This window comes from Culex quinquefasciatus, chromosome 3 (assembly GCF_015732765.1).
Source record: "Culex quinquefasciatus strain JHB chromosome 3, VPISU_Cqui_1.0_pri_paternal, whole genome shotgun sequence".
Taxonomy (NCBI): domain Eukaryota; kingdom Metazoa; phylum Arthropoda; class Insecta; order Diptera; family Culicidae; genus Culex; species Culex quinquefasciatus.
Window position 1 is genome coordinate 182,325,870 of NC_051863.1, and position 27,725 is coordinate 182,353,594.

The 27,725-nt window shown below is 33.8% G+C and overlaps 1 protein-coding gene across 9 annotated transcripts in view; it reads right to left on the bottom strand.

The window, feature by feature from the left end:
• The window catches only part of LOC6040757 (kazrin), a 189,015-nt gene continuing 161,290 nt past the window's right edge, over window positions 1–27,725 (bottom strand). For 6 of the 9 annotated variants that reach the window (XM_038259767.1, XM_038259762.1, XM_038259766.1 and 3 more), the window contains exons 14-15: window positions 7,514–7,537; window positions 1–1,810 (exon numbers count right to left, since the gene is read on the bottom strand). In XM_038259767.1, the coding sequence (XP_038115695.1) occupies window positions 1,373–1,810; window positions 7,514–7,537 (462 nt within the window). In that variant the 3' untranslated portion in view covers window positions 1–1,372. The remainder of the gene's footprint in view (window positions 1,811–7,513; window positions 7,538–27,725) is intronic. The other 3 variants (XM_038259770.1, XM_038259768.1, XM_038259771.1) reach the window with 3 other exon arrangements.

Below are 27,725 nucleotides of genomic sequence, written 5' to 3' on the forward strand. Positions count from 1 at the left end.
TTTACAGTTTCCAGAATTTATATTTCATTGCATTAGTTTGACCATCAGATAAGAAATGTAATATCTAGCAGTTTGTTTTTACATATCTGTCATCAGTACTACAATTACAATAAGTTATTCTAACATAGCGTAGTTATAAATAGTTTTGCGACTTGTTTTTTTTGCGTTTCAATCTATCGTTTGAGTGCTTGAATTTATCTTTTAAATATATAATTAATATCTCTTAGATGCAGCTGCGTTCCTAACTTTATTGAATTAAACAATTTCCCTATCAGATACTGATTATAATAAATCACTTCGCTTTGCTGTGCCAGTGTTGAGCCTGTGCAGTATTAGACAGAAATTCCGATATCAATATCAATATTCCACATGCACTTGATTATCTCTCTTTTTTTTAGTAGTTGGTTTTGCGTCGTCGACTCTGGGTTGCTACTAAATACAAACAGTACGGGTTTACAAGAATATATTTGTGATGACTGGTTTTTTTTTAGTTCGACTTGTTTGCTCTCACTCTGGGGCGCAAGTTTGCGCATCGCGATCGGCTTTGGTTTATAGATAAGAGTTTTGTTTTGCTTTGTTTTACTAACAGTTATTGTAAGATCGTTTACACAAGCTTTGGTTACGGTTTATGTTATTCGGTTCAGTGGAATTACATCTGTGGAATGTACGGGTTTCTTTGGAATAGTGGTCGAGTTGATATGTTGACTCTTCTACTGTTTTGACGGTGGCTTTGTGGAATGGTCTGGTTTGGATTTTTTTTTTACAACGGAATTATTAATACGGGGTAGAACTATTCAAATCACAATGTGAACCAATCTAAACCCTTTGTGGTTCAGTTTTAGTTATCAAAGTAAAAGTCACGTTTGGACTGGGTTTCATTGATAACCGCACAACCAAACATAAAAATAATAATTCTCTGCTTCATAGTTAATCTGCGGTTGTACACGGGGCGTGATTTTTGGTTTACAATTGATTTCAGTTTTTTTTGCGCAATGGACCACAGACAGACCAATTGTATGGTTCAAATACTTAAATTGTTTTGCAATTTAAAAAAATCTAAAAATCTATAATACATGTTGAAATTTTAAATGATTTGTTAAAAATATAACTGAAACAAACACAATATTTCACTGAATCAAAACATTGAACTTTTTTTTTTTAATATTATTTGTCTATGATCCATTCGACTGCGGTTCTCTTCCAGCCCAATTCTACATTTGTCAACAGATGGCGCCGTTTCGCCCCCATTTCTACCGTTCGTGCGCCTGTATTTATGCAACCGCTGCACTGCAACAGCTGCCATCAATACGCTTTGTGGTGGTGTGATGAGATGAAATCGCGTGTGATTAGAGAGAGCGAGCGAGCGAGGGAATTAGCCGGACCCAACGGCCGCGGCCACCTCGATGTCGCTGATGCTTTTGACGCGCCGATGCTGCGAACCGTACTTGGGCAGGGTTGCCATCGAGGACGACGACGAGGACCCGTCCATGGGTGGTGCGCTGACCCGGTAGTTGGCCCTCTGGTCGGCGGTGGCCAGTGGACTGGGAACGCCACCGCTTCCACCGCCGGACGATGGCACGGGGGGAGGGGCCGTCGTGGGCGGAGGCAGATGGTGGTGCGGGAGGTGGCCATGCAGCTGATGGAAACCGACCGCGGCGTAGATTCCGCCCTCGCTGCTGCTGTACGACGGCGTCGGAGATGTCGAGCTGTAGACGCTGTTTTTGTCGGAGCCGCCGCCGTTGCTGGTGCCACTGCCTCCCGCTCGTGGCTTGTACCCGGAACTTATCCGGAATGCTTTTGTGAGGGATCCCTGTGGGAGGAAAGAGGGGGGTTTGTGTTGATTAGTAGTTGTAGGGGCAGTTTTAGATTTGACAAATGGGTAGACGAGGTAAGGTTGCGCTTGGGGTAAAGAGGGGAGCAATTCTCTAAGAAACCTGTTATCGTATTGTAATACTCTGATTATGCTTATAAAAACAAATTTGAAAAAAATGATTGAAATAACAAAAAGGCTTAAAAAAGGACAAATTTTCAGTTTCCTCGGTTTTTTCTTGGGCTAAAATTTGGACATGTTTGATAAGTTCCAAGCCAAACTAAATCAATTGCATTGTCTTGTTGTAAATTAATTCAAAACTATAATTAAATTTGAAAGCGAACAATTATGTCTATGATTCCTTATAGGGCTGGTACAAATTTTATTTAAAGTTTTTAAGACACTTTTTCCATGCAAATGTTGAAACGATGGCTTGATATTTCAATATTTATATTTTTTAATTTTTTTTTGCCTGAAATTTACCATAAATTGGATATAACTATAACTTGAAAATGGTGCATTTTATATATAAACAAAAGTTTAAAGTAATTTCCATAGTAAATTTCATTGTGCCTTGAAAAATCAATTCAAAAAATGAGCATTTTTTTATAATTTTTGACAATGCTTTTTCGAAAATTCTTAGCGATTTTTTTTATAAAGTTTAACAATACTTTTATTTCGAAATTACCGAATTACCGTCTTACCGAAGTTTAAAAATACTTTTTTCGGATAGATCAGATTTTTTTGTTGACGTTCAACAACTATTGGTCCAGTTATCAATGTTATTTTTAAATTTAAATAAAATTTTCTTAATTTTCCCAAGAAAATATGTTTAGGGATGGTCAAGCCTGAAATGACTTCTACAGGTAAAAAAGTAGCTTTGTTTACAAAAAAAAAAATCATTTTAGGGGAGTTCTTAATTTAAAACAAAGCACTTTTCAAAAATTATTTTAAATACTTTCAAATTCGATTTAAAATAAAATTATAAACATTTTTTTGATCATGATTTCGATATTTCGCAAAAAAAAAAACAAAAAGAGTTTGAAGTTGGGGAAAAGAGCGATTCTCTGAAATTTCAGCCATCCGATTATTTTTTGCATTTTGAATCTGGCAGATTTTTTAAAATTACTTTTGTTTTGATTTCCAGCAAAAACATTGTTTTTATTTTTTATATGTTTAGGAGACATTAAATGCCGTTTTTTCAGAAAATTCCAGAGAGAGCAATAAATCTTTAACCAATTTATATTTTTTTGAAAAAATATTGATTTTTCAAATTTGAAATCAAAAAGTATTTTTGTAAAATTTTGGTAAAGTGCACATTTTTCAATTTAAAGCCGTGTTTAGGTAACTTTTTGTTTTGTAAAAATCGCAGTTTTTAAATTTTGAAAATAGGGGCTATGTTTGCCCATTGTTAAATAGTAGTTTATGCAACAAGTTGTAAAAAGGAATTTTTTTCAGCACGAGTCGTACATTTATGCAACGAGGTTCACTGAGATGGATAAATACGTTGAGTGTTGAAAAAATAAAGTTTTGCACAGGGTACCATACATTTTTTTGCAATTCCGAAAAACACCCCTTGAAAGGAATTGTATGCCCAAATGTCCATTGGATTAGTCAATCCACTATTTAGATCAAAATAATGTTGAAAAGTATTACTTTCAAAACAGCACTAAAATGGATGCTGAAAATTACAACTTTTCAGCATCCATTTTAGTGCTGAAAAGAAGAGCTTTTCAGCATTTATTTTCACGGCGGAATTGCAAAATAGTAGTTTATGCAACAAGTTGCAAAAAGAGGATTTTTTCAGTACGAGTCGTACACTCATCCAACGAGGTTCACCGAGTTGGATAAATACGAAGATTGCTGAAAAAATCAAGTTTTGCAACGAGTTCCATACAACATTTTTTGCAATTCCAAAAAACACACACTGAGTGAAATTTTATGTCAAATTTTCATGTATTTTGTCAATAAATCGTTAAAATAAAAAGTTCAAGATGGTATGTCAGAGACATAACCGAAAGACATAGGACCAAACAATTTGAATGTGTTGTTGGATTGCTAGTGAAATCTGGAATAAGATTATTTTATTTTGTTTCATAGATTTGTCGGCAAAATTGTCATAAATGTTCTCCCAAGGTGAACCTTCCTTGAGGGCACCCGCCACTCCAGGTTGTGGCCACTACTGTCGAAATGGCCATTATTATGTTCAGTATCAAAAAGCATGAATTGACGTAGACTTACGTCTTTGTCGAAGGTACTGGGGTGTCATTCCAAAAAACCCGGGCCGAAGGCCCTGGATTACTGCGTCATCCGTCAAACGCTTATATCTTCCTTCCCTCTAATCGAATCGACACGATTTATGCTCCATTCGATTCGAAAATTATTCAGGAATTTGCTATAAAACTTTCATTGTTGGCAAAATAGTTTAACTATTGAAACAATTGAATCAAAAAAACAATTGAATTAAAATGTTTCCAAAATGCACAGATTTTGCAAGCAAAATGAGCGCTTCCCACTCACGGACGGGAATGTCAAGTACCTATTTTGAGGGGAAAATCATCCGAGCAACGCGACCGAGTGTCGGTCGCGAAGGAGAAAGTAGCGGGCCGAAGGCTATATAAGAACGCGCGCAGAGCCCATTCTATCATTCACGTCTCAGACGTCGGACCGGCAGCAGCAGCAGCAGGAAGCTCAGCCCAGAGCAGCAGCAGGGAGGACCAGAGCAGCAGCAGCAGAGGACCAGAACTGGAAAAGAAGCGCGTATCGCCTTCTCGTCCTCACCGTCAGCCAGTTGCCTCTCGATGGCCGGACCGTTTGGATCTTTCGTGGTAGGGGTGAGGATTTCCCAACTCTTCAGAGTTGCCTCACCCCCGTCCCTCGTCCCACCGGAGCTGCCTTCTCGCCGAACAGTTTCCTCGTGGTCAAGCCGTGGTTGTGAAACAGCAACTAGCTCGTCGCATTCGCGGCGAGCGCTTCTGAAAGAATTGCGTCGTGTCAATTCCAAACTGTTTGCCTAACTCCCGTCTCTCGTCCCACCGTGATGAGTCGGTGAAATGCCTTTCAGGAACTAGTGTTGGTCTTCAGGGTGACGGATTGTACAGCTTTCTGAACCCCTCTCTCCACACATTGCTACCAAATTTTCATTCGGTTCGCGAAAAAATCGTTTTTGTTTTCTCTCCTCCATTCAATGTTTCCATTGTTTAAATAAGGCTTACTAGTCAAAGATTTACCAACACATTCAAAGTATGGTTACATGACAGTTGAGTTGACTGGAGTGTTAAGTTCTGTTTAGTCGGGGGGTCCATCTCCCATTTACGATCTTATTCTGTTAATGTATTTCAAGTATCTAGCTAATTCTTAAAAATTAAGATATGGAAAACTCAATGTCCACATCTCAAAACTTTACGTAGTCTACGCCATTCCGGTTATGTCTGTGACATAACTACTTTGACTTTTTTGATACTCATATTGCCACAACTCGTATGGTTTTGTAAATGTCCCCCCAATCCCCGGGGGAACCTTCTTTAAGGGCACCGGCCACTCCAGGTTGTGGCCACTACTGTCGAAATGGCCATGATTATGTTCAGTATCAAAAAGCATGAGTTTTGATACCCATATTTCCACAACTCTTATCGTTCTGTAAATGTCCCCCCAGGCCCCGGGGGAACCTTCTTTGAGGGCACCTGTCACTCCAGGTTGTGGCCACTACTGTCGAAATGGCCATTATTATGTTCAGTATCAAAAAGCATGAATTTTGATACCCATATTTCCACAACTCGTATGTTTCTGTAAATGTCCCCCCAAGCCCCGGAGGAACCTTCTTTGAGGGTACCGGCCACTCCAGGTTTTCCACACCAATTCGACATTTTCGCAGGAACCGCCGCATCATAATGGCTAACGCAGTCCGCTTCGCTCAATTTCCTCCTTCTGCTGCTGGTGGTTCTTCCTTCTGGTTGCTGGTCCTCTTCTTCTATTGGCCGCTGCTGCTGCTGCTGCTCCGCGCCGGCCCGACGTGCACAGTTCAGTGCTCGTTCCAAAGTGACTTGCTTTTGCGAAATTTTCTGCTTAAATGGCTTTAGCCAGAACGACACAAAGGCGCGGTCTCGATGCATACGTTCGCTCTGATTGGTCATCTGTCCGATTTGTACTGAAAAATTACTCATTTTGATTGCATGTTTTAAGTGCTTTAACTATGTTTAGTCAAACTATCTATGTAGTTAAACAATAGCTGAAGTCTTCCTCTTTCGATTGGTGGTCCAACCATCTGGATTGATTCACAGGGAAAAAAGATATAAACGTTCAAAATGTCCCCTTTTTTAACGCTTAAAAGTGACGCTTTGGATCGAATTTCTGAACTGGCCCCCCAATATAGTAAGTAGAGACATAGTCCTATGTCAAAAAAAATTGAAAAGTGTTACTTTTCGAAACAAGTGCTGAAAAGTTCAACTTTTCAGCACCCAATTGAGTGCAGAAAAGTAGAACTTTTCAGTATTTATTTTGAAAAGTGTTGCTATTCGATTCTGTTATTTTTGGTACAGAAAAGTAGGCTATTTCGTCGTTCAAGAATGACAGGAAAAGTAAATAGTTTCAAAATTTGCAAAAAAAATTTTGAAGCTGCTGAAAAATTTTCTATTGTTGCTTTGTTGAAACGGTCAATGCTTGTTGACATATGCTATGAAAAGATTGAAGAAAAAAAAAATTACAAGAGAAAAAGATATCTGGGAAAATGTTTAACTTGAAGTCTTGTAAAATTTTCTGTTCTTTGCAGAAACAATTATTTAAAATTAAAACCGAGCCCAACGTTTTTTGAAATGTCAAAAACGTTTTCAACCATCTGATAAATTATTATTATAAAATTCAAAATTGAAAAAGTGAAATATCATAAAATTTTCAATTTGACATTGGAAATCGAACCAAAACAATTTTTATCGCGTTGTATCATAAACAACTTTGCCGAAGACACCAAATCGATCGGAAAATATTATACTTGACCTTGTATGCAAAGTTTGAGCTCAATAAAAATATCATTAGAAAAATATTTTCAAGGCCAAAGATGTTCAATAAAAACCATAAGGCCGATGTAAAAGTTTTTCAATATGGAGAATATTGAAATAAACATAAAATAGAATTAAAAAAATGTTATCAAATTAACAAAAAATTCGATGTAAAACATTTTGAATTTACTGAAATTTTAGGATAACGTTCGGGAAAAAGTTTCATTTTTCGCAAAAGGAATTATTGCTGAAGCTCAAAATTTTTGAACCTAAAGATTCCAGCTGTTATCGTGTATTTTCATGTAGCGACACTTATGTCTTACAACATTTTATATAATTTAAATATTGTAGGTTTATTTCTTGGACTTTTCTTCATGTATTGCAAGATAAGAATTCAACTATATAATTGGTTTATATAAAAAAAACCTACCTAATAAGTGCAAATAGTTGTATAAAAAAATAAAAAAGGTTTGGAGATTTAAAAAATAGATTCACTTTCTGTTTCCTTTGCAATTTTAAAGTTTATTGATGCATATTGTTCAAAAAAATACAAAAACGGTTTGACTGGAAAAATCCTAAACTTTGATAAAAACATTTTTCGGATTTTGGAAAAAAAAAACTTTGGACAATAAATTATAACAAAATTAAATTTGATAGATTTCACAGAGAATCACTCCCCTTGAGGAGAACGAAGGATGGGGTACACTACCTGTGATCCTTTCCAGGCGGAAAACTGGACTCGGAGAAGAGGGGTCGTTTGGCCAAAACGTGTGTGTATGTGTGTGTGTGTGGGTGGTGGATGCAATACGCGGATGAAAGAGATGGAAAAATTATGCTAATTAGTACACTGGTCGATGACGAAACGGGGAGAGGGGGTGGAGGGGGTTGATTATGCATTCGGCACTTGGTTTCGGTTTGGCATGGCGCGAGGACGGAAGTTTGTCATGCAAAATGCAAATTTACTTTCTATTTCCATCCTTTGATGAGGTGTGCCGCCGAATTATGTGACTGGTGCGGGCTTTGTGGAGATTTGATACGTGCATGTGCAGCAAAGCGGGCGGGTTAGTGAAGCATAATTTGAAGAAGGGGTGGTGAGGCAGGTGCCGACATAATTTTGACGGTGACAATTGTCAGGTGGGGAGGAATATTGATATAGAAAGTAATGAATTGCATTAAGCGTTGAAGCAAAAGCAGACCTTGTAATAATTGCGTCGATTAGGTAAATCAGGCGTTAGCTTTGGAAACATTAAGCCGATAAAACAGTTCAAAAGTACATCATAATTCCTTCCAATTGCAGTGTCAAAGAAAGCCATTTGAAAATGAACTATAATAAAAATGCAAAATATAATTAATAAAATTAATGTTACATAAACAGCAAAAAAAAAGTGTTAATAAGCATCAACAGATTTTTAACAAGCATATTTTCTTTTGAAAAGCTCAATAATTTATAAATATTTTTTACCATCAAATATCAATAATAAGAAACGTTTCAATGCAATTTTGACATCCATCAGCATGCAAAAGCGACAACATTGACGGCTTGATTTCGTCTCAATAAAACGCAACATTTTTGGTTGGATATTGGCAATAGTTTGCACCGATTGAGTATATTTCACTTAGTTTCTCTTTTTTTTCAAGATAGCTTTTGATTTCGATAGTTTTACCTTCTGTTTGATTTTTGCGTCTTATTGATGAGTATTTACAAATTATTGTATCTAGAGTTGGTTATCCTTCGACAACATTCACACATCTTTCTTTTTCATGTTTTTTATATGTTAGAAATTGAACTATTCTTCTTCAGTTGTCCTGTCTGAAGTTGTTTATTGATCCTTTTATCCTTATCTATTATCCTTCTGACCTTCCTTTCGTCTATTATCATTCACAGTGGATTATGTTTTATCTGCATAATTGGAAAACAAGTTTTCCACACTTTCATCGCTAACTCGATTTTGAGTGTTTGTGTGGGTGTGTAGACATTTGTGCGGGGGTGTAAAATTATGCCAACCTTCTTATCTATCCTATCAGTTGAATCTAGAATGTCAACAAGGCGCATAAAGTGCCCTTTCCTAAAGGTGGTGGCACGTGCCCTTTACAGGAACAAACGCGAGAACGCATCCGAGATGAGCAACAACAGCAGGGTTTGTGTTTCAGATATGGAGGATTTTTTTCGGCCGGAGGACCAGAAATTCAACCCACTGGAAAATAAGACACGAAACTAGCCGTCAAGCACGTACGATTCGTTTGCTGGTAGATTAATGAGAAAATGGTTTTCGACATTCGTTCTTTTTGGGAGGAGGGTTTGTGGTGAAGTAAAGGGGACATTTGCTCCGAATTAGCGTTTTATGGTGTCACCAACTATGGACCCATTTTTGTAAAAAAAAACTAAACAAAATCATACAAAAACCAACATAATTGTTATTTTATCAATAGACTCAACATTTTCACTGAATAAAAAACACTATTATCATCATATTTCAATTATATACATATCATAGTCGATTTACGTAGAAATGTTTTTAAATGTATTTTTATCAAAATTGTTTTTGTTGTTGTTGAAACTTTATTTTATTCAATAAAAACAGATAAAACTTAGACAACGTGGATTTGTTTTCACAAACAACACATTCAGTTTCCAAATTACTTTTTTTAAATGTTATTCAAACATGTTTTTGTTGGTAAATGCTTCAAATCTGACTTTGTCGAAAATTGAATTTGGTGTTTGGATGACAAAATTACCAAACCTAATATTTATATGGATGTTATTGAAAAATAGTAAAATCATTAAATTAATTAAAATAGATTTAACTGTGATTTTTTCATATGAAGCACCAATAGCAAATTTTCGTCATCAATTCAATTTGCACACTTTTTTCTGAAATTTCAAAATAAACTTTCTTAAATGCAACTATTATTGTTGCCACGTTTAAAAATAAATGATCGAAAAACGTGTGCAATGTCTGTAATTCTGTATTTTGGGAAAGAACCGGTGCAGTTTAAAATCAAACATATTTATCTGCCACTTCTTCTAACTTTCCAAAAATCAGGTGGTCATTTTGGAATATATATGTTTTTAAAAACTTAATTTCTTTCATGATGTTTTTTGTTTGTATTTTAATGACTTCGACAATGTGTTAAAATTACTTGAGTGGTTTCAACACAACCATAACTATTGTTAAAAATGATTTATTTCGAACATTTCTGCATCCGACAGTGGTATTGATATGCGATTAGTTTCAAAATTGTAGGGCAGTATATTTACCAAAAAACCTTAATATTACCGTAATTTAATTATGGAAAGAAGCGAAATTTTGTATTTCGTAATATTTTTGGAAATACAGTCAGACTCGATTATCCAAAGTTCGATAATCCGAAGGTTGGGACTTCGGATAAGCGAATCACGAATGAATTTTTTTTTTTGGTATTTTTTTTTGCCTTAAACATCAAGTTTGATTTCTACGATCTCATTTTAGTCAAATTTGAATGGTTGATTGTCTCTAAAATTCATTTTTTAATATTCCATAATCGCCATTTAGGCCACCATCTTGGATTTAAAATAAAATAAAAAAAAACATTTTTTCATGATTCGATTAACCGAAGTTTTGATTATCCGAAGTGAAATTTTGCCAAGGCCTTCGGACAATCGAGTCTGGACTTTACTCAAATTTTGACTAAATATCATATTTTTGAAAATATTCAAATTTAAACAAAATATTTTTTTTTATGATTTGCAATATGAGTATAAACGAAGCAAAATTTTGTATGCATTTTCACATTTTTTGAGGTTTTTTTTGTAAAATACTATTTTTTTTACTATTTTAATAAAACAAAATAACGTATTATTTCCAAAATACACAAATTTTCATAATTTGCTATATTGATAACAAAATATTAATAATTATTATTTTATTGGAGTTGTGTTTGCAAAAAACTTAATATTCACAAAATACCATATTTTTCAAAAATATTCGAATTTTATAAAAATACCGAATATTTAAAATTTGGTATTTTGAGAAAATTTATGTATTTAAAAAATTTCGCTTCGTTTTGAACCCAGATTATGAAAATTTTAATTTTTTAGTAAAAAATATGGTATTTCATGAAAATTCTAGAATTTTACAAAAAAAAGAAATATATATATTTGGTAAAGCGACAACGCATACACAATCTCGCTTCGTTTGATACCCATGTTGTTTACTATGAAAGTTTGAATATTTTCAAAAATTACGGTATTTAGTGAAAAATAAAAAAAAAAACAAAACTCTGGTAAAAGAAAATGCACATAGAATAAGCTTGATTTGGCAAACTTTGCATATTCTATGTTATTTTTCGTAAAATACGGAATTTGTTAAAATTTTAGTACTTCGTTTGATTCCCATATTAAATATATAAAATCGAGTATTTAATAAAACATGCTATTTTGAGATTTTTTTGAAATTTGACAGACAAAAAAACATAACAAAATTACGCTTTGTTTAAAACTCACTTTTCCAATAAGAAAAAAAAAAACAGTATTTTAGTATCTTTTTTTAAGTATTAATACTAATTACATTATCAAAAAATAAATTCTAAGTGAAAGAATTGAAAACTTAACATTGTATGGTTGGATTAAGTAAATTTTAGAAAAATATTTAAAAATTATTTATCGTCCGTTATCGCCGATAGAATTATCGAAAAAAAAAAACGATAGCAATAACGATTGATTATCGTTATCGTTTCAACGATGACTGTGATTTTAAAATTTTATCTATGATTTTTGGGTAATTCTTCGCCAACTCACACAGCAGTTGTCCCGACCCCTATTCGATTTGCGTGAAACTTTGTCCTAATGGGTAACTTTTGTCCCTGATCAAGAATCCGAGGTCTGTTTTTGATATGTCGTGACGGAGGGGCGGTACGACCACTTTCATTTTGAACATGCGAAAAAGAGGTGTTTTTCAATAATTTGCAGCCTGAAACGGTGATGAGATAGAAATTTGGTGTCAAAGGGACTTTTATGTAAAATTAGACGCCCGATTTGATGGCGTACTCAGAATTCCGAAAAACGTTTTTTTCATCGAAAAACACTAAAAAAGTTTTAAAATTCTCCCAATTTCCATCACTCGACCGTAAAAAATTTGGAACAAGTCATTTTATGGGAAATTTAATGTACTTTTCGAATCTACATTGACCCAGAAGGGTAATTTTTTCATTTAGAACAATATTTTTCATTTTAAAATTTCGTGTTTTTTCTAACTTTGCAGGATTATTTTTTAGAGTGTAACAATGTTCTACAAAGTTGTAGAGCAGACAATTACAAAAAATTTGATATGTAGACATAAGGGGTTTGCTTGCAAACATCACAAGTGATCGCGTTTTACGAAAACAAGATTTGAAAAGATGGACGTCGTTGATCAGCCGCAAAAGACACGGACAACGAAACAAAAAAACGCAAAAGTAACTTTTTGCAATTCCGTCGAAACTACTTACTATTCCTGTCATTCTTGAACGACGAAATAGCCTACTTTTCTGTACCAAAAATAACAGAATCGAATAGCAACACTTTTCAAAATAAATGCTGAAAAGTTCTACTTTTCAGCACTGAAATGAGTGCTGAAAAGTTGAACTTTTCAGCACTTGTTTCGAAAAGTAACACATTTCAAATTTTTTTTTGATTTAAACGATTTATTGACAAAATACATGAAAATTTGACATAAAATTTCACTCAATGGGTGTTTTTCGGAATTGCAAAAAATGTTGTATGGAACTCGTTGCAAAACTTGATTTTTTCAGCACTCGTCGTATTCATCCAACTCGATGAACCTCGTTGGATAAATGTACGACTCGTGCTGAAAATATCCTATTTTTGCAACTTGTTGCATAAAGTACTATTTCAAAACTTTTTTTTTTCGTAAAACCGCGATAACTTGTGATGATTACAAGGAAACCCAAATAAATATAAATCTTTTTTGTAATTGTCTTACAGCAAATATATATTTGCGAATTGATACACTGTTCTTTAAGGTGAAACGGGATGTTTTTACCGAACTCGGTAAAGTTTACCCAATTTTCATCTGCAAAACAGTTCGGTAAACTGAAAATTACCGAATTCGGTAAAAACTAACCGAATTTCGGTAATGGAGTTCATTATTGTTTATCGTACAATCGATTTTCGGTAACATTTTTTTCATTTTGACAGATGGTTTACCGATCTAAACTATATCGATTTTTAAAGTAGCGAATTCGGTAATAAAATCTTTCTGTGAAGAAAGTCAAAATCTGTTTTTGAATTTCTCAATATTTATTTTACTTTTTTTTCATAAAAAATTTCGAAAACATTTTTTTGGTAACCTTAAAGCAAGCCCCTTAATTTCGGAACACTCACCAAAAAGGGAGCTCGAGGCCATTAACCGACTGATTCAGCTGGGTTTGCATGAAACGTATACAAATTGATACCGGCGAACGTTTCTCGCCATTACGTAATCGATACCTCCAGTGGCAATTTTCTGCCGAATCGTAGCGGTTTAAAGTTTCCCTCAAAAAGCTTCAAAACCCAGCGAAACATTACTTCAACAAAATATCGTTGCCCGAGGCAAAATCTGAATATGATCACCGTCATTTGCCTTCAAAAGCTCCGTGCAGTCCACCCACTTTCTCCCTGAAACTGCAAAATTTGCATATCAAAAGTGCAGCCAGAAGGGAAAGCTAATCTCATCTGTTGGCCGAGTGCTCCTCCGCCTCGTGTGCAGCTGTGGGCGAGGTTTGCCTTGGTTCTGTGCTTTTCCCCTCTCCTGGAGGGAAGGAGGGAATGCGCTGGGTGTTTGCATCCGTTCTCGTTTCTTTTTCTATGAATGTGCAGCAGCCAGCAAGAAACGAACTTTTAATTCTCCATGGAGCTGCACTTCAGGATGCTTATTTTCTTTTTGAACTGGAAGAAACTGCAAACAGATTTGGGCTCGGAGGACGGCGTGTGCGAGGGGATTTTTATGAAATAAAATGAAATAAATACAATATATCTCAAGAATTTCCTTTCTAACATTATTCAAATAGATTTTTTTGAAAAAGATTTTCGTCCTATTTTGAACAAAACTTTTGTAACGTAATACTGCACCATGATGGGATTCCATCGTTGTTGCATGCATACCATAATCCGAGTCCACTTGCCGTCATGCTAAGAGACTTCTCCATACGTGTACGATTCTCGAAGCTTGACCAACTCCGAAACGTTGGAAGGCCATGCTTGATTCCTAAACGCCCCACATGCAAAATCATCCCTCTCCGGATGAAATTGTCGATTGGTCGATATTGGCCATTGCCTCGCTCAGAGTAGTTGGTGTCTGCACTTTATGCAGAATGTATTTTCATCGTTTGGAAATGGTTGAAAATTGATCCCTGAACCCCCACCCTCTATTTGGTATGGCTTTTTTACCCTCTCGGATTTCTTGTTCCATTGGGATGTGGTCAATGGTGACTTTTGAGCACAGCTTGGACTTTCGATCCGGATGGAAAACACTGCAAGTGCACTATTTGCACTGCAAGTGGAGCACTGAAGAGTGCATTTGTGTACAAGTGTGGTTTGACTGAAGGTTTTACAGCAAGTCATTTGTTCTCTCCAGGAAATAGATTTCTGTCTATTCTTAACTTGAGATGAAAATGTAATAATCACTTGTTAAATTCTGAGAAAACAGAATCTTTTAGCAAAACGTCGTAATTGTGCTTTCGTATAAACAAAACTAAAGCAGGTCTACACAGCTAAAAAAGTAGTAATCCAGCTGCGTGTAAAAGGCCTGGGTGTAAAATAAACTTTGCATTATTTTATGAAATTCTGTGTAATATTACACCCTGAAATATGTAGCCCATCAGTATGGGAAACCTACTTAACCGAAATGTCAAGCTCATATATGAGCAATTCTCTACGAAATCGGTCTTTTTTCTTCAATTTTAATTTTTGTATTTTTTAATCCGGCTGAAACTTTTTTGGTGCCTTCGGTATGCCCAAAGAAGCCATTTTGCATCATTAGTTTGTCCATATAATTTTCCATACAAATTCGGCAGCTGTCCATACAAAAATGATGTATGAAAATTCAAAATCTGTATCTTTTGAAGGAATTTTTGATCGATTTGGTGTCTTCGGCAAAGTTGTAGGTATGGATACGGACTACACTGGAAAAATAATACACGGTAAAAAAATTTGGTGATTTTTTTTTAACTTTTATCACTAAAACTTGATTTACAAAAAAACACTATTTTAATTTTTTTATTTTTGATATGTTTTAGAAGACATAAAATGCCAACTTTTCAGAAATTTCCAGGTTGTGCAAAAATCACTGACCGAGTTATGAATTTTTAATCAATACTGATTTTTCAAAAATCGAAATTTTGGTCGTAAAATTTTCAACTTCATTTTCGATGTAAAATCAAATTTGCAATCAAAAGTACTTTACTAAAATTTTGATAAAGTGCACCGTTTTCAAGTTATAGCCATATTTAAGTGACTTTTTTGAAAATAGTCGCAGTTTTTCATTTTTTTAAATTAGTGCACATGTTTGCCCAGTTTTGAAAAAAATATTTTTGAAAAGCTGAGAAAATTCTCTATATTTTGCTTATTCGGACTATGTTGATACGACCTTTAGTTGCTGAGATATTGCAATGCAAAGGTTTAAAAACAGGAAAATTGATGTTTTCTAAGTTTCACCCAAACAACCCACCATTTTCTATCGTCAATATCTCAGCAACTAATGGTCCGATTTTCAATGTTAATATATGAAACAATTGTGAAATTTTCCGATCTTTTCGAAAAAATATTTTGGAATTTTCAAATCAAGACAAACATTTTAAAAGGGCGTAATATTGAATGTTTGGCCTTTGTGAAATGTTAGTCTTGATTTGAAAATTCCAAAAATATTTTTCGAAGAGATCGGAAAATTTCACAAATGTTTCATATATTAACATTGAAAATCGGACCATTAGTTGCTGAGATATTGACGATAGAAAATGGTGGGTTGTTTGGGTGAAACTTAGAAAACATCAATTTTCCTGTTTTTAAACCTTTGCATTGCAATATCTCAGCAACTAAAGGTCGTATCAACATAGTCCGAATAAGCAAAATATAGAGAATTTTCTCAGCTTTTCAAAATATTTTTTCAAAACTGGGCAAACATGTGCACTAATTTAAAAACTGCGACTATTTTCAAAAAGTCACTTAAATATGGCTATAACTTGAAAACGGTGCACTTTATCAAAATTTTAGTAAAGTACTTTTGATTGCAAATTTGATTTTACATCGAAAATGAAGTGAAAAACGACCAAAATTTCGATTTTTGAAAAATCAGTATTGATTAAAAATTCATAACTCGGTCAGTGATTTTGCACAACCTGAAATTTCTGAAAAGTTGGCATTTTATGTCTTCTAAAACATATCAAAAAATAAAAAAAATTAAAAATAGTGTTTTTTTGTAAATCAAGTTTTAGTGATAAAAAGTTAAATAAAAAAAATCACCAAATTTTTTTTACCGTGTATTATTTTTTCCAGTGTAGTCCGTATCCATACCTACAACTTTGCCGAAGACACCAAATCGATCAAAAAATTCCTTCAAAAGATACAGATTTTTGAATTTTCATACATCATTTTTGTATGGACAGCTGCCGAATTTGTATGGAAAATTATATGGACAAACTAATGATGCAAAATGGCTTCTTTCAGCATACCGAAGGCACCAAAAAAGTTTCAGTCGGATTAAAAAATACAAAAAAAATCGAATGACCGAAATCCTAGAGAACTGCTCATATGCGTTTATCCCTACAGCTTTTCATCGGTTTGATGGCTCAGTGGGCTAAGGCGCCAGTCATTACTGTTGGTGCTGGGTTTGAATCCCGTCGGCTGCAACTTTTTTTTGTGTTTGCAAAAATTGTACATGCAGTGTGATGTGCATGCTTTTGCATGCGATTTTACCATCGGATTTTTTGCTGTGTAGAGTTTTATTTGAAATGGTTCTATAAACATATGAAAACCCCATAGTTTATATAGAACCTTAAAAAATAAATCTAGAAGTGTTAACAATAAGTTATAAGTTCGTTAACGGTGCACATCAACCAGAGGTTTTGTACCAAGATTTTTGATACAGGTATTTTAGTATCTTCAAAACTACGGGAACTATCGATAAAATTTTTCATTCATCTCCTAAAGTACTGCCTACGAAAACATTTACAAAAAAGTTTGACTATTTCTACAATTACAAAATTTACAAGAATTTTAAAAAACGTTTGTAGGTGTTAAGTGATCAATGATGCATTAAACAAAATTGATATTTTATACCATAAAACTCTAAAGGGGTTGTACAAAAGTCATTTTTCGAATTTTGGTAGAAACATTTAAGATTGTCTTTTTTTTTTCAAAATATCGTGATTTCTGATTTTTTTCAAATTTATATTTTTAGAGTGTATCATACAAATTCATATTAATTCCTTCCACCCTTTTTGGCTCAATTTTAACATTTTTTACGATCAAAATAACAATTGTCCATTTTTTAATGATTTCATTATTAGAATTGATTCACAGATGACCAGTGACAATACCCGAACAGACGTTAGTTATTACCGTGCCATTTCAATAACAGATACTGTTAAAATAACAAAAACTGTTATGGAATATTCTTACAAAATCCATTTTTGCATAAGAGTTCAATAACAGTTTATGCTATCATAACAAAATTTGTTATTGGGTTGATGTTGGTTGAAAGCAAAAACAACTTTGGAATAACATGTTTTGTTATGGAAGAATACCGCCAACTGTTATTGAGATGATCGGATTAGTTGTTAAAATAACAAAAAAATAATAACAAAGATTTGTTCGGAGAATCACTTAAAATGTTATTACACTGAAATAAAAAAAATAGTACCAAATTCCTTTATTCTAAGTGTTTTGCCTCTTTTCCTTATTTAGTAATCGGTTTTTTTGATTACTTAATAAGAAAAGAGCCAAAATTCCTAGAATTTAGAATTTGGTACTATTTTTTTCAGTGTAGTCTGTTATTACAATAACAATCCCATAACCAAAAAAAATAATAACGACGAATAACAATTCTTGTTATAAATAATATAAAATGTTATTTGCCTAGTATTTTCTAATATCAAAAAATGTTATTCCCAAGTTATTTCCGTCTGCTCGGGTAACTATCCAAACCGTTTTTATCTTGATTTTTTTTTAACAAAAATCAATCCGGCAATATAATGCACATTTGAATACTTTAGAAATATGCGCTTCGGTACACAATAAAAAAAAAAAAAATCAATCCGGCAATATAATGCACATTTGAATACTTTAGAAATATGCGCTTCGGTACACAATAAAAATCTCTAAAACCAGTCAATTTACATATTCCACATAAATTGAGTTAAAATTAGGAAGAGGATAATATCGCACAATAACATTTTTCATTTGTGAAAATTTTAGTTATTCATGTTAAAAATACAACGAAATAAAAATCATAAATTTAATTTAAAAAAAATCAGTGATTTTTTGCCTTTTGACAAATTTTCTACGTGATATGCAAACCTTTCATTACTTTTTTTTTAAATTTACATGAAACTTGCATAGAGTAATGCATTCCATTTGCCAAAAAGCCATATAGCATAATAAGCCATCCATACAAGTCTCCATACAATTTTGACAGCTGTCAATACAAAAATTGTACTTAAAAATTATGTTACTTTTGGAGGAATTTTCTGATCCATTTAGTGTTCTGAAAAAAAAAAAAAAAAATGGTACAAGCAAAAAAATCTTGCCGATTTTTAAACTAACTTCTTTTTCACAAAAACTCAAAAAGGAAGCATTATTTTATTACGTAACGCAGTTGGTGGGAGGAGGAGTTGGATGCCCTATTACACTCCACACAAAAAAATTTTTTATGGAAATTTTGTTACGAGGGAAGGGAACAAAAATCAAATTTTTGCATTACGTAATAAAAGAACGCAAAAATGGTATTTTTTTTGATTTTCAAGATTTTTTTAAAATGGTTTAGGGCAGTGATCCTCAACCTTCTTCTAGGCTGGTACCCCCTACCATGTAAATCAAGTAGGCCCGGTACCCCCGTTGAGAATCGCTGCTTTAGGGGACCAAAACCTATGACTAACATTTCATAAGGGCATAATATTGAATGTTTAGCCCGTTTTGAAATCCCTAACTCGGCAGCAAATTTTTTGAAAATACTTCTCTATGGCTCAAAAGTGACGGGTTTTGGTCCTCTAAAACATATCAAAAAATCTTGAAAATCAAAAAATACCAATTTTTGGAAATTGAGTTTATCCTTGGATGGCCCACCTCTTACCCATGCACAGTTTTCGTAGCGTTGAAGATTTACGAGCAGATATATTTCGGTAGTTCGCTTTTGTAAAAAAAACAACCAAAAAATCGACAAAATATTGCCGTGTAGCTTTTTTGGTCATAGGGGAGACCCCCACAAAGTTTGATCCAAATCAAACAATACAAAAAATTAAAAAGGGTCGAAATCGTCTGATTTTGTATTCGTTTTTTTTATCGGACTTTTTAACATAAGAACAATTCCAGGTCAAATCGGGAATTTTTCTAGCACTTTTGCACTCACCCTCTTCGATATCAATGAATCTTTGTAGACATGTTATCCTAGGCCTATAGAAGCCATTTTTGTGTATATGGAGCCAATAGTACTCAAAAATAGCACGTGAGAAGGGCGTAAGATAATTATCAAAAAGTGGTCAAGGACAAGTTGGTAGAAAATTGGACGGTCTTTCTAAAAAAAAAAAAAAAAAAAAATACACTGAAATAAAAATACACGCCACTTCAAAAAGATTTTTGAATTTTTAAGTTAAAAAGTTAAATTTTAAGGTGATGTCACGATTTTTTCACGAAATTTTTGAGGAAATAGCCCAAGATGTTACAAAAAGACTCACGAAAAATGAAGGTTAGTATGTCTCTCCTCGAAAAATACAAAAATCATTTACTAAAACTCTTTATTTGAAAAGTGGCCAATAGCGGGAATCGACTCCTCGGACAATTTAACATAAAAGTCTCTATATTGACCATTGTCCTATGTCCAATCCTTGTGAAGATACAGCAGTTTTAAAAATAAATTGTTGAAAAAAAATGTTTTTTTCCGTCGTGAATTCCACCTTTCCTGTCATTCTAACAAAATAGCAACACTTTTCAAAATAAAGCTGAAAAGCAACTTTTAGCACTCAATTGGGTGCTGAAAAGTTGAACTTTTCAGCACTTGTTTGGAAAAGTAACACTTTTCAACATTTTTTTGATTTAAACGATTTATTGACAAAATACATGAAAATTTGACTTAAAATTTCACTCAGTGTGTGTTTTTTGGAATTGCAAAAAATGTTGTATGGAACTCGTTGCAAAACTTGATTTTTTCAGCACTCTTCGTATTTAAATGTACGACTCGTGCTGAAAAAACTTCTTTGCAACTTGTTGCATAAACTTCTATTTTGGTGGTTTTTGGCAATTTCTATATCACAGACTTGATTTTTCAGTCTCGAAGTAAATATTGTTAACAGAAAACTCGTCCAATTTCCTATAAGATAGTCTTTCTTAGGATTGTTTTATTCAAAAGAGAGGAAAATATCAAAAAATCATCATTTATAATATTGAATACCGAAACAATAGTTTCAGAGACAACGCGAGTTGAAAAATGAGGGTTAATTTTGGTGACATTGAGAATAATGATAATTCTGATCAACATTGTCACTAATGACATTTTTTGGGAATGTTTCTAGATTTTCAAAAATATGTTTTGCAGGGGTGCTTTCCATCACAAAGTATTTTCAAATTGAAAAAAACAGAACATTTTCGAAAAAAAAATCAGCTACCCATAACTAGAAAATTTGAAAATGTATGAAGCTATGTTTTTATGTTTTAAAATATTTTTGACAGTATCTTGGATTTTTTAAAAATCCTACTTTTTCCCAAAATCTTATATTTTTTGTTCAGGATTTTGCACCATCTTAATCTGAAGCGCAAAAAATGCCTTTTTTAGTTATAACAAACATAACAAACAAATTCTAAAATTATAAAAAATGATTTTGTGAGTTCAACTTTTAATAACAAATAGCCAAATCGTCGGTGTCGCGCTAACTTGTCGTACGTGCATTTTGGGCCAAATTAAGTTAAGAGCGCCATTTTGTGCAGCTAACCATGCCTCACTTTTTGACCTTAACAGATCCCCGAAATTTTATTTAAATCCTGAGATATTCAACGAAATCTGAAAAAAAACTCCGTGCATTTTTGTCACTTTTCATATGAAAGAAGTTTCAATCATGTCGTGCTATCTTGACACAGCCTGAAAATTGATGTAAGTGAGACAATTGGACAAAGGGATTTCAGGTCAGAACGCGTTTGACACTCGTACATGCCCGTCTACCGTAAACATTTTCAATTATAACTTGGGACTCCAGCAACCAAATTCAACCAAACTTCAGGACGATGCACAGAATGATCCACCACACAAAACGTGTTTTTTATTGTTTAGTTTTATATTGAGAAACGATTGATGAAAAATTGCTTCTTTTGGCATTGGGAATGCATGGAGATTTTAAATTTTGTATTTAAAATGTGTCATTTTAAATACAAAATTTAAAATCTCGATAAAATTTGTTTAATTCTCGATTGTGACTCTGCAGTGTTTTTTTTCCCAATACAATCAAAAGCATTTCATTGAAGACAAAGAGTAGAGTTTTCCAGCGCGCTTTAAAACCCAACCCACTGCTTAACTTTGGAGTAAGTTTGCAGTTTGCATTTCAAATCAGCAAAACTGTAGTTTCTCTCTTTCTTTCCGCAAAATCTCTTCCAAAAAATAAAGTTGTGCAGTTCCCAGCAATAAAGTGCACTCAGTTTCGGCAAAACCCCCCAAATTATGCAAATGTGTATCATTATACGATGGCTTGCGGGTTCCCGCGCAAAGCGCACCAACTTTTGCCCAAACGCATTACCTGCAGCAAGTTTTTCGTCGAGGAGGGGGAATTTTCTTTGGAGGTAAATTTGCCCAGCTTTTGCGCACAAAGCTCGCGAAACTCGGAGGTTAAACTCCGCAGTGTGTTTACTCGCGCGAAAACCCGCCAATTTGGCAAGTTTATGTACTTTCGGGGAATTGGTCGGGCCAACATTTTTAGTACAATCGGTCTTCCCAGAAGCTTGAAATGGCTGCGAGGTCAACAAGTGGAGGTTTTTTCATAAACGCATGTTCACGAATTTTTAGAACTCTTTTTTCTCCGTGTACACTTTTATGAGAGCGTCCAAATCTTTTGACAACTTGAATTGTAAATTAAATAAATGTAAATAAAACTTTAATATATTGAGCAAAAAAAAAAAAAGAACTGCGGGTAAACCTTTTTTTATGGTTGATCTATTTTATTTTTCTATGTCACACTAACAAACAAACCACCAGAAAAGACTCGTTCCAGGGATTCAACAACAAACTACCGACGCAGCAAAACTTCGATATTTACGTCCGCATCCGGAATCGGGTCAGTGCAATCGACCCGTGGTCGGTTGGTCCCGCAGGACCAATCCGATAGCCGCCCATCGCTGCTTGGTAATCCATTCCGGTAATCCTGATTTTGCCACCGAGAGACAATCGTATTTTCTCTCCAATCCCAGCCCCGCAACCCAACTCAAATGTTGGCAAGGTAAGGCTGCCGGTCCGGAAAAGATAACAATCACTTGTTGGCTCAATTATAGAAATATGGAAGGAGAAGGGGGTGGGGAAACTTTATCCCAGTCCGGAACGATTCGGGTTGTGCCACATTTCGCTCGACTTCATCGAGTGGGTTTTTATTGGATTGAGTTTATTGCCCGGCAATGCAAAGAGAGAGATGTTATTCATAGCCAAACAGCTAGCAAAATGTTGTTGAGATGCTTCAGATGCACTTTGCCAGAGATAGGAGATCCTATTTACTTCTTTTTACTAATGAGTTGTTAGTCTGCAATCAGGGAATTATAAACGCCTGACGGTATGCAATTTAATTCAACTCTAGATGATTAAACTGAATTGCATTTCATCAGACGTTACTAGAGGTACGTCTGTAGTCTGTGGTATAACACTTACTGACGCTGAAGATTTAAAAACAAGGAGATAATTAACAAAAACGGGAATCGAACTCATACCTTGTGTTGTTGCTATCTACGGAACTGAGTCTAGTCGGATTGGATCCCAGGTTTTTAAAGATAACCTTATCGTGGTTCTAGAACGATATTCCAAACGTTATCGTTTTCATGAAAAAAGTTATCGTCGGGACGTTAAAGAAGGAAGTATCGTTATCGAAATACGATAATTTTATCGACGATAAATTATCGGATAAAACTGATGATAACTCATAACGCATCTTGAAATAACTTACCTTTTTTAAAAATCTTACCAGACTTCGAACGCATTCAATAAAAAGATGTTTATTTAAAAATAATTTTCCATGTTTAAAAGGAAAACCCTCATTTTTAACAGATCCGTTATTTTTTAAATTAAAATCATTTTTTATCATCATTGAGTATCAAATGAATCGAAACTAAATTTTGTAAGTATTTCCACGGTTTTACAATTTGAAGTGTTTCATACGTTTTTTTTTGTTACAAAATGTCATATTGTTTGAAAAGAAAAATATATTATAAAAAGTATTTTTAAGTACAAGTTACTTTTTTTAACTAATACGGTATATAAATATATAAAAAAGATATTTTTCAAATTGTGAGTTGCCCCTTGCCCTCGAACATAGGCTTGAAAAACACAACCAGTTTATTTTTTTTAACACATTCAGTTAAAAAATGTTTCAAACACAAACTTAATAAATATTGGCATCGGCCTTATGTTTTGCAAATACTTAATTTTTCATAATTTCGACGTCGTCGTGCTAACATGTCGAACGTCGCTTTTTGACGTTCCGAGAAAAACGCGTTTTAATGTTTGACCTTGAATAAATAAAACCGAGAGCACGCGATGTAAACAATAACAAACACGTTTTGTTTGGTTGACCGTTCTGTGCATTGCCCCGACGTTTGGTTGTGTGTGTCAAACGTGTTCTGACCTGAATTCCCTTTGGCCAATTGTCGCACTTACATCAATTTTCAGGCTGTGTCAAGATAGCACGACAATATTGGAACTTCTTTCATATGAAAAGTGACCAGAATGCACAGAGTTTTTTCAGTTTTTATTGAATATCTCAGGATTGAAATCGAATTTTTAAGATCATTGAAGGTCAAAAGATGAGGCATTTTGAACGGGCGTTCTTAACTCAATTTGACCCAAAATGCACGTACGACAAGGTTAGCAGACGACGACGATTTGTAATATAATTATCAAAATACATGAAATTTGGTTTGAATTATGCCCGCGTAACCATTTTTTGTGTAAAATATCGTTTTTTGAAAATGTTTGTGTTTTACACTGAAATTAGTAATGAAGTGAAAATTTTCACATCTTTTCATACCAAATATGAAAATATTATATATTTTTTCTTCAATAGTACGATATTTTGTGACCATTTAATTATTTCAAACGCAAAATTGTATTAATGTTGAAATCTATAGATATAAGCGATGTTCAATATCAATAAGAAAGCAATTTTCTACGAAATCTGGCTGAAACTTTTTGTTTGCCTTTCTTAAGCCATTTTGCATCATCAATCCTGGAATTCTTTTTTAAAAAGGTCCAATAAACCAAATTTCCAGTTTTTGCCTTTTGTGTGTTTTTGAAACCGCCTTGAGTCAGGGTATTAAAAAACATTTAAAATGAAAAATCATACATACATTTTGGATGCAATAAGATTTTTTTTTGAAAATACTCCAAATTTTCACTAAACTACGTTTTCTCGGAAAAAAATACTCAAAATTTCAAGTTTTACAATATGGGTATCAAATGATCGGGATTTTTCATACATTTCGAATGTAATAACAACATTTTTGAAAATACTCAAAAATTTCCACAAAACTACGTATTTTCTAAAAAAATACTCAAAATTTCAGTTTTTACAATGTGGGTATCAAACGATCGGGATTTTATTCATGCATTTCGAATGTAATAACAACATTTTTTGAAAATACTCAAAATTTCCACAAAACTACGTGTTTTTCGAAAAAGATACTCAAAATTTCAGTTTCTACAATGTGGGTATCAAACGATCGGAATTTTTTCATTCATTTCGAATGTAATAACAACATATTTTGAAAATACCGAAAATTTTCACAAAACTATAAATTTTTGAAAATTTTCTTAAAGTTTCAGTTCTTACAATAATCGGAATACCTCTTGTAAAAAACGGATATTTTGAGTATTTTTTCGAAAATACGTAGTTTTGTGAAAATTTTGAGTATTTTCATTTTTTTAAATAACTTACGAAATGTATGAAAAAATCCCGATCGTTTGATACCCACATTGTAAAAACGGAAATTTTGAGTTTTTTTTCGAAAATACGTAGATTTGTGAAAATTTTGAGTATTTTCAATAAATAATAATATTACATTCGAAATGTATGAAAAAAATCCCGATCGTTTGATACCCACATTGTAAAACGCAAATTTTGAGTATTTTTTTTTCGAAAATACGTAGTTTTGTGAAAAATTTTAGTATTTTCAAAAAATATTGTTTTTTCATTCGAAATGTATGAGAAAATCCCGATTATTTGATACTTATATGGAAAAAACTGAAGTCTTGAAAAGTTTAAAAAAATACGTAGTTTTGTGAAAATTGTGATTATTATCAAAAAATGTTGTAAATACATTCGAAATGTTTGAAAAAATCCCGATTATTTGATACCCATATTGTAAAAACTGAAATTTTGAAAAATTTTACAAAAATACGTAGTTTTGTGAAAATTTTGAGTATTTTCTAAAAATGTTGTTATTACACCCGAAATGTATGAAAAAATCCTGATTATTTGATACCCATATTGCAATAACAATATATTTTTGGTTTCTTTGGAGAAAAAATGCATTTTTGAAATACAGGAAAAATACGTATATTTGTGAAAACTTTCATTAAATAATAATTTTAATGGATAGCTGACATCATCCCGGTTCCAAAACACTATAATTTTTTGATGTTTGCATGATTTTTCGTACGATTAAAGCCAATGTCTCCCATATAGCCAAAATCCCATAAGCTCTGTGCCTCGGTTATGCACGCCTCGGTTTTACATCCCCCATATGCGGTGCTTAACCGAGGCATGACTGTATTTAGGGTTAACAAATAAGTATCTATACTTAGGGGTTATCAATAGAAAATCACCCGACAATTGACCAAACAAAAAAATCAATTTAGTATGGAGCATGGACAATAGGGTGGGTACGGATTTTGAAAAGTTCTCAGATTAAGTTCTGGTGTGGTTCCCCTTGTAGGGCATACCCATAGAGACTTTCACGCCAAATTTCAGCTCATTTGGTTGAAAAGTGGCTTGTCTCAAGCGGGTTCAAGTTTACATGGAAATTACTATGGGAAATTTTAAATTTTCGTTCATTCGCTCCTACAGGCCTGGGGAAAACATGTCGAATCTTCTAGGATGGCCAGAAATGAGCGGAATCGTCTGGAGAACAACTTTCCCTAAGTGACCAGGTCGATTCGCTCAACCCCCATCGAGCTCAAAGGCAAAACATCCGGGGTTTTCAGAACCAACGGTTTTCCCTAGAAAAGCATCAAATATTTCTTAGCATGCTATGAATGCTTGATGAACACCGCGACGCCACATGTCAAACAGCTATCACGTGGACTAGCATCGCCTATAAAAATGACTTTCTATTACTTTTTGAACCATAGAATTATCATTCATGATGATCAGGATACTATTCAGCTGTATTCTGAACCTCCAAATAAGAAAAAAACTGTTCCCCGGCAGACGGTAATAACATAATTCATGTCATTTCAATAACAAATACTGTTAAAATAACAGAAAGTGTTATGTAATAATCTTGAAAAATCCATTTTTGCATAAGAGTTTAATAACAGTTTATGTTATCATAACAAAAATTGTTATTGGTCTGATATTGATTGACAGCAAAAACAACTTGAGAATAACATTTTTTGTTATGGAAGAATAACTCCAAACGTTATTGGGATGATCGGATTAGTTGTTAAAATAACAAAAAATAATAACAAAGATTTGTTCGAAAAATAACGTAAAATGTTATTAGTCTGTTATTACAATAACAATCCAATAACAAAAAAATCATAACGGCGAATAACAAATCTTGTTATAAATAACATAAAATGTTATTGGCCTAGTATTTTCAAATAACAAAGAATGTTATTCCGAAGTTATTTCCGTCTGCTCGGGTTATGGTGCAAATTTTACAATCACGTGGTAGCTGTTTGCCACGTGGCGTCGCGGTTTTCATCAAGCATTCATAGCATGCTAAGGAAAATTTGATGCTTTTCTGGGGAAAACCGTTGGTTCCGTAAACCCCGGATGTATTGCCGTTGAGCTCGATGGGGGTTGAAAGAATCGACCTGGTCTCTTAGGGAAAGTTGTTCTCCAGACGATTCCGCTCATTTCTGGCCATGCTAGAAGTTTCTACAAGTTTTCCCCAGGCCTGTAGGAGCGAATTAATGAAAATTCAAGATTTCCCATAGTAATTTCCATGTAAACTTGAACCCGCTTGAGACAAGCCACTTTTCAACCAAATGAGCTGAAATTTGGCGTGAGAGTCCCTTTTGGTAAGCCCTACAAGGGGAACCACACCAGAACTTAATCTGAGAACTTTTCAAAATCCGTCCCCACCCTAATGGATAATCACCACCCCCTTCCCCCTTCCTTCTTAAGGGTCCACGTTGTTTATGGATGACCCCTTATAAACATTCCACACTATCAAAAATGGTTTTCATTAAAAGCGTTCAAAATCCTGGAAGGTTTTTTTTTTAACAAATTCATGTCAAGCAGTTAACTTCGGTTTTCGCCTATAAATTATCGTATTTAGATAAAGA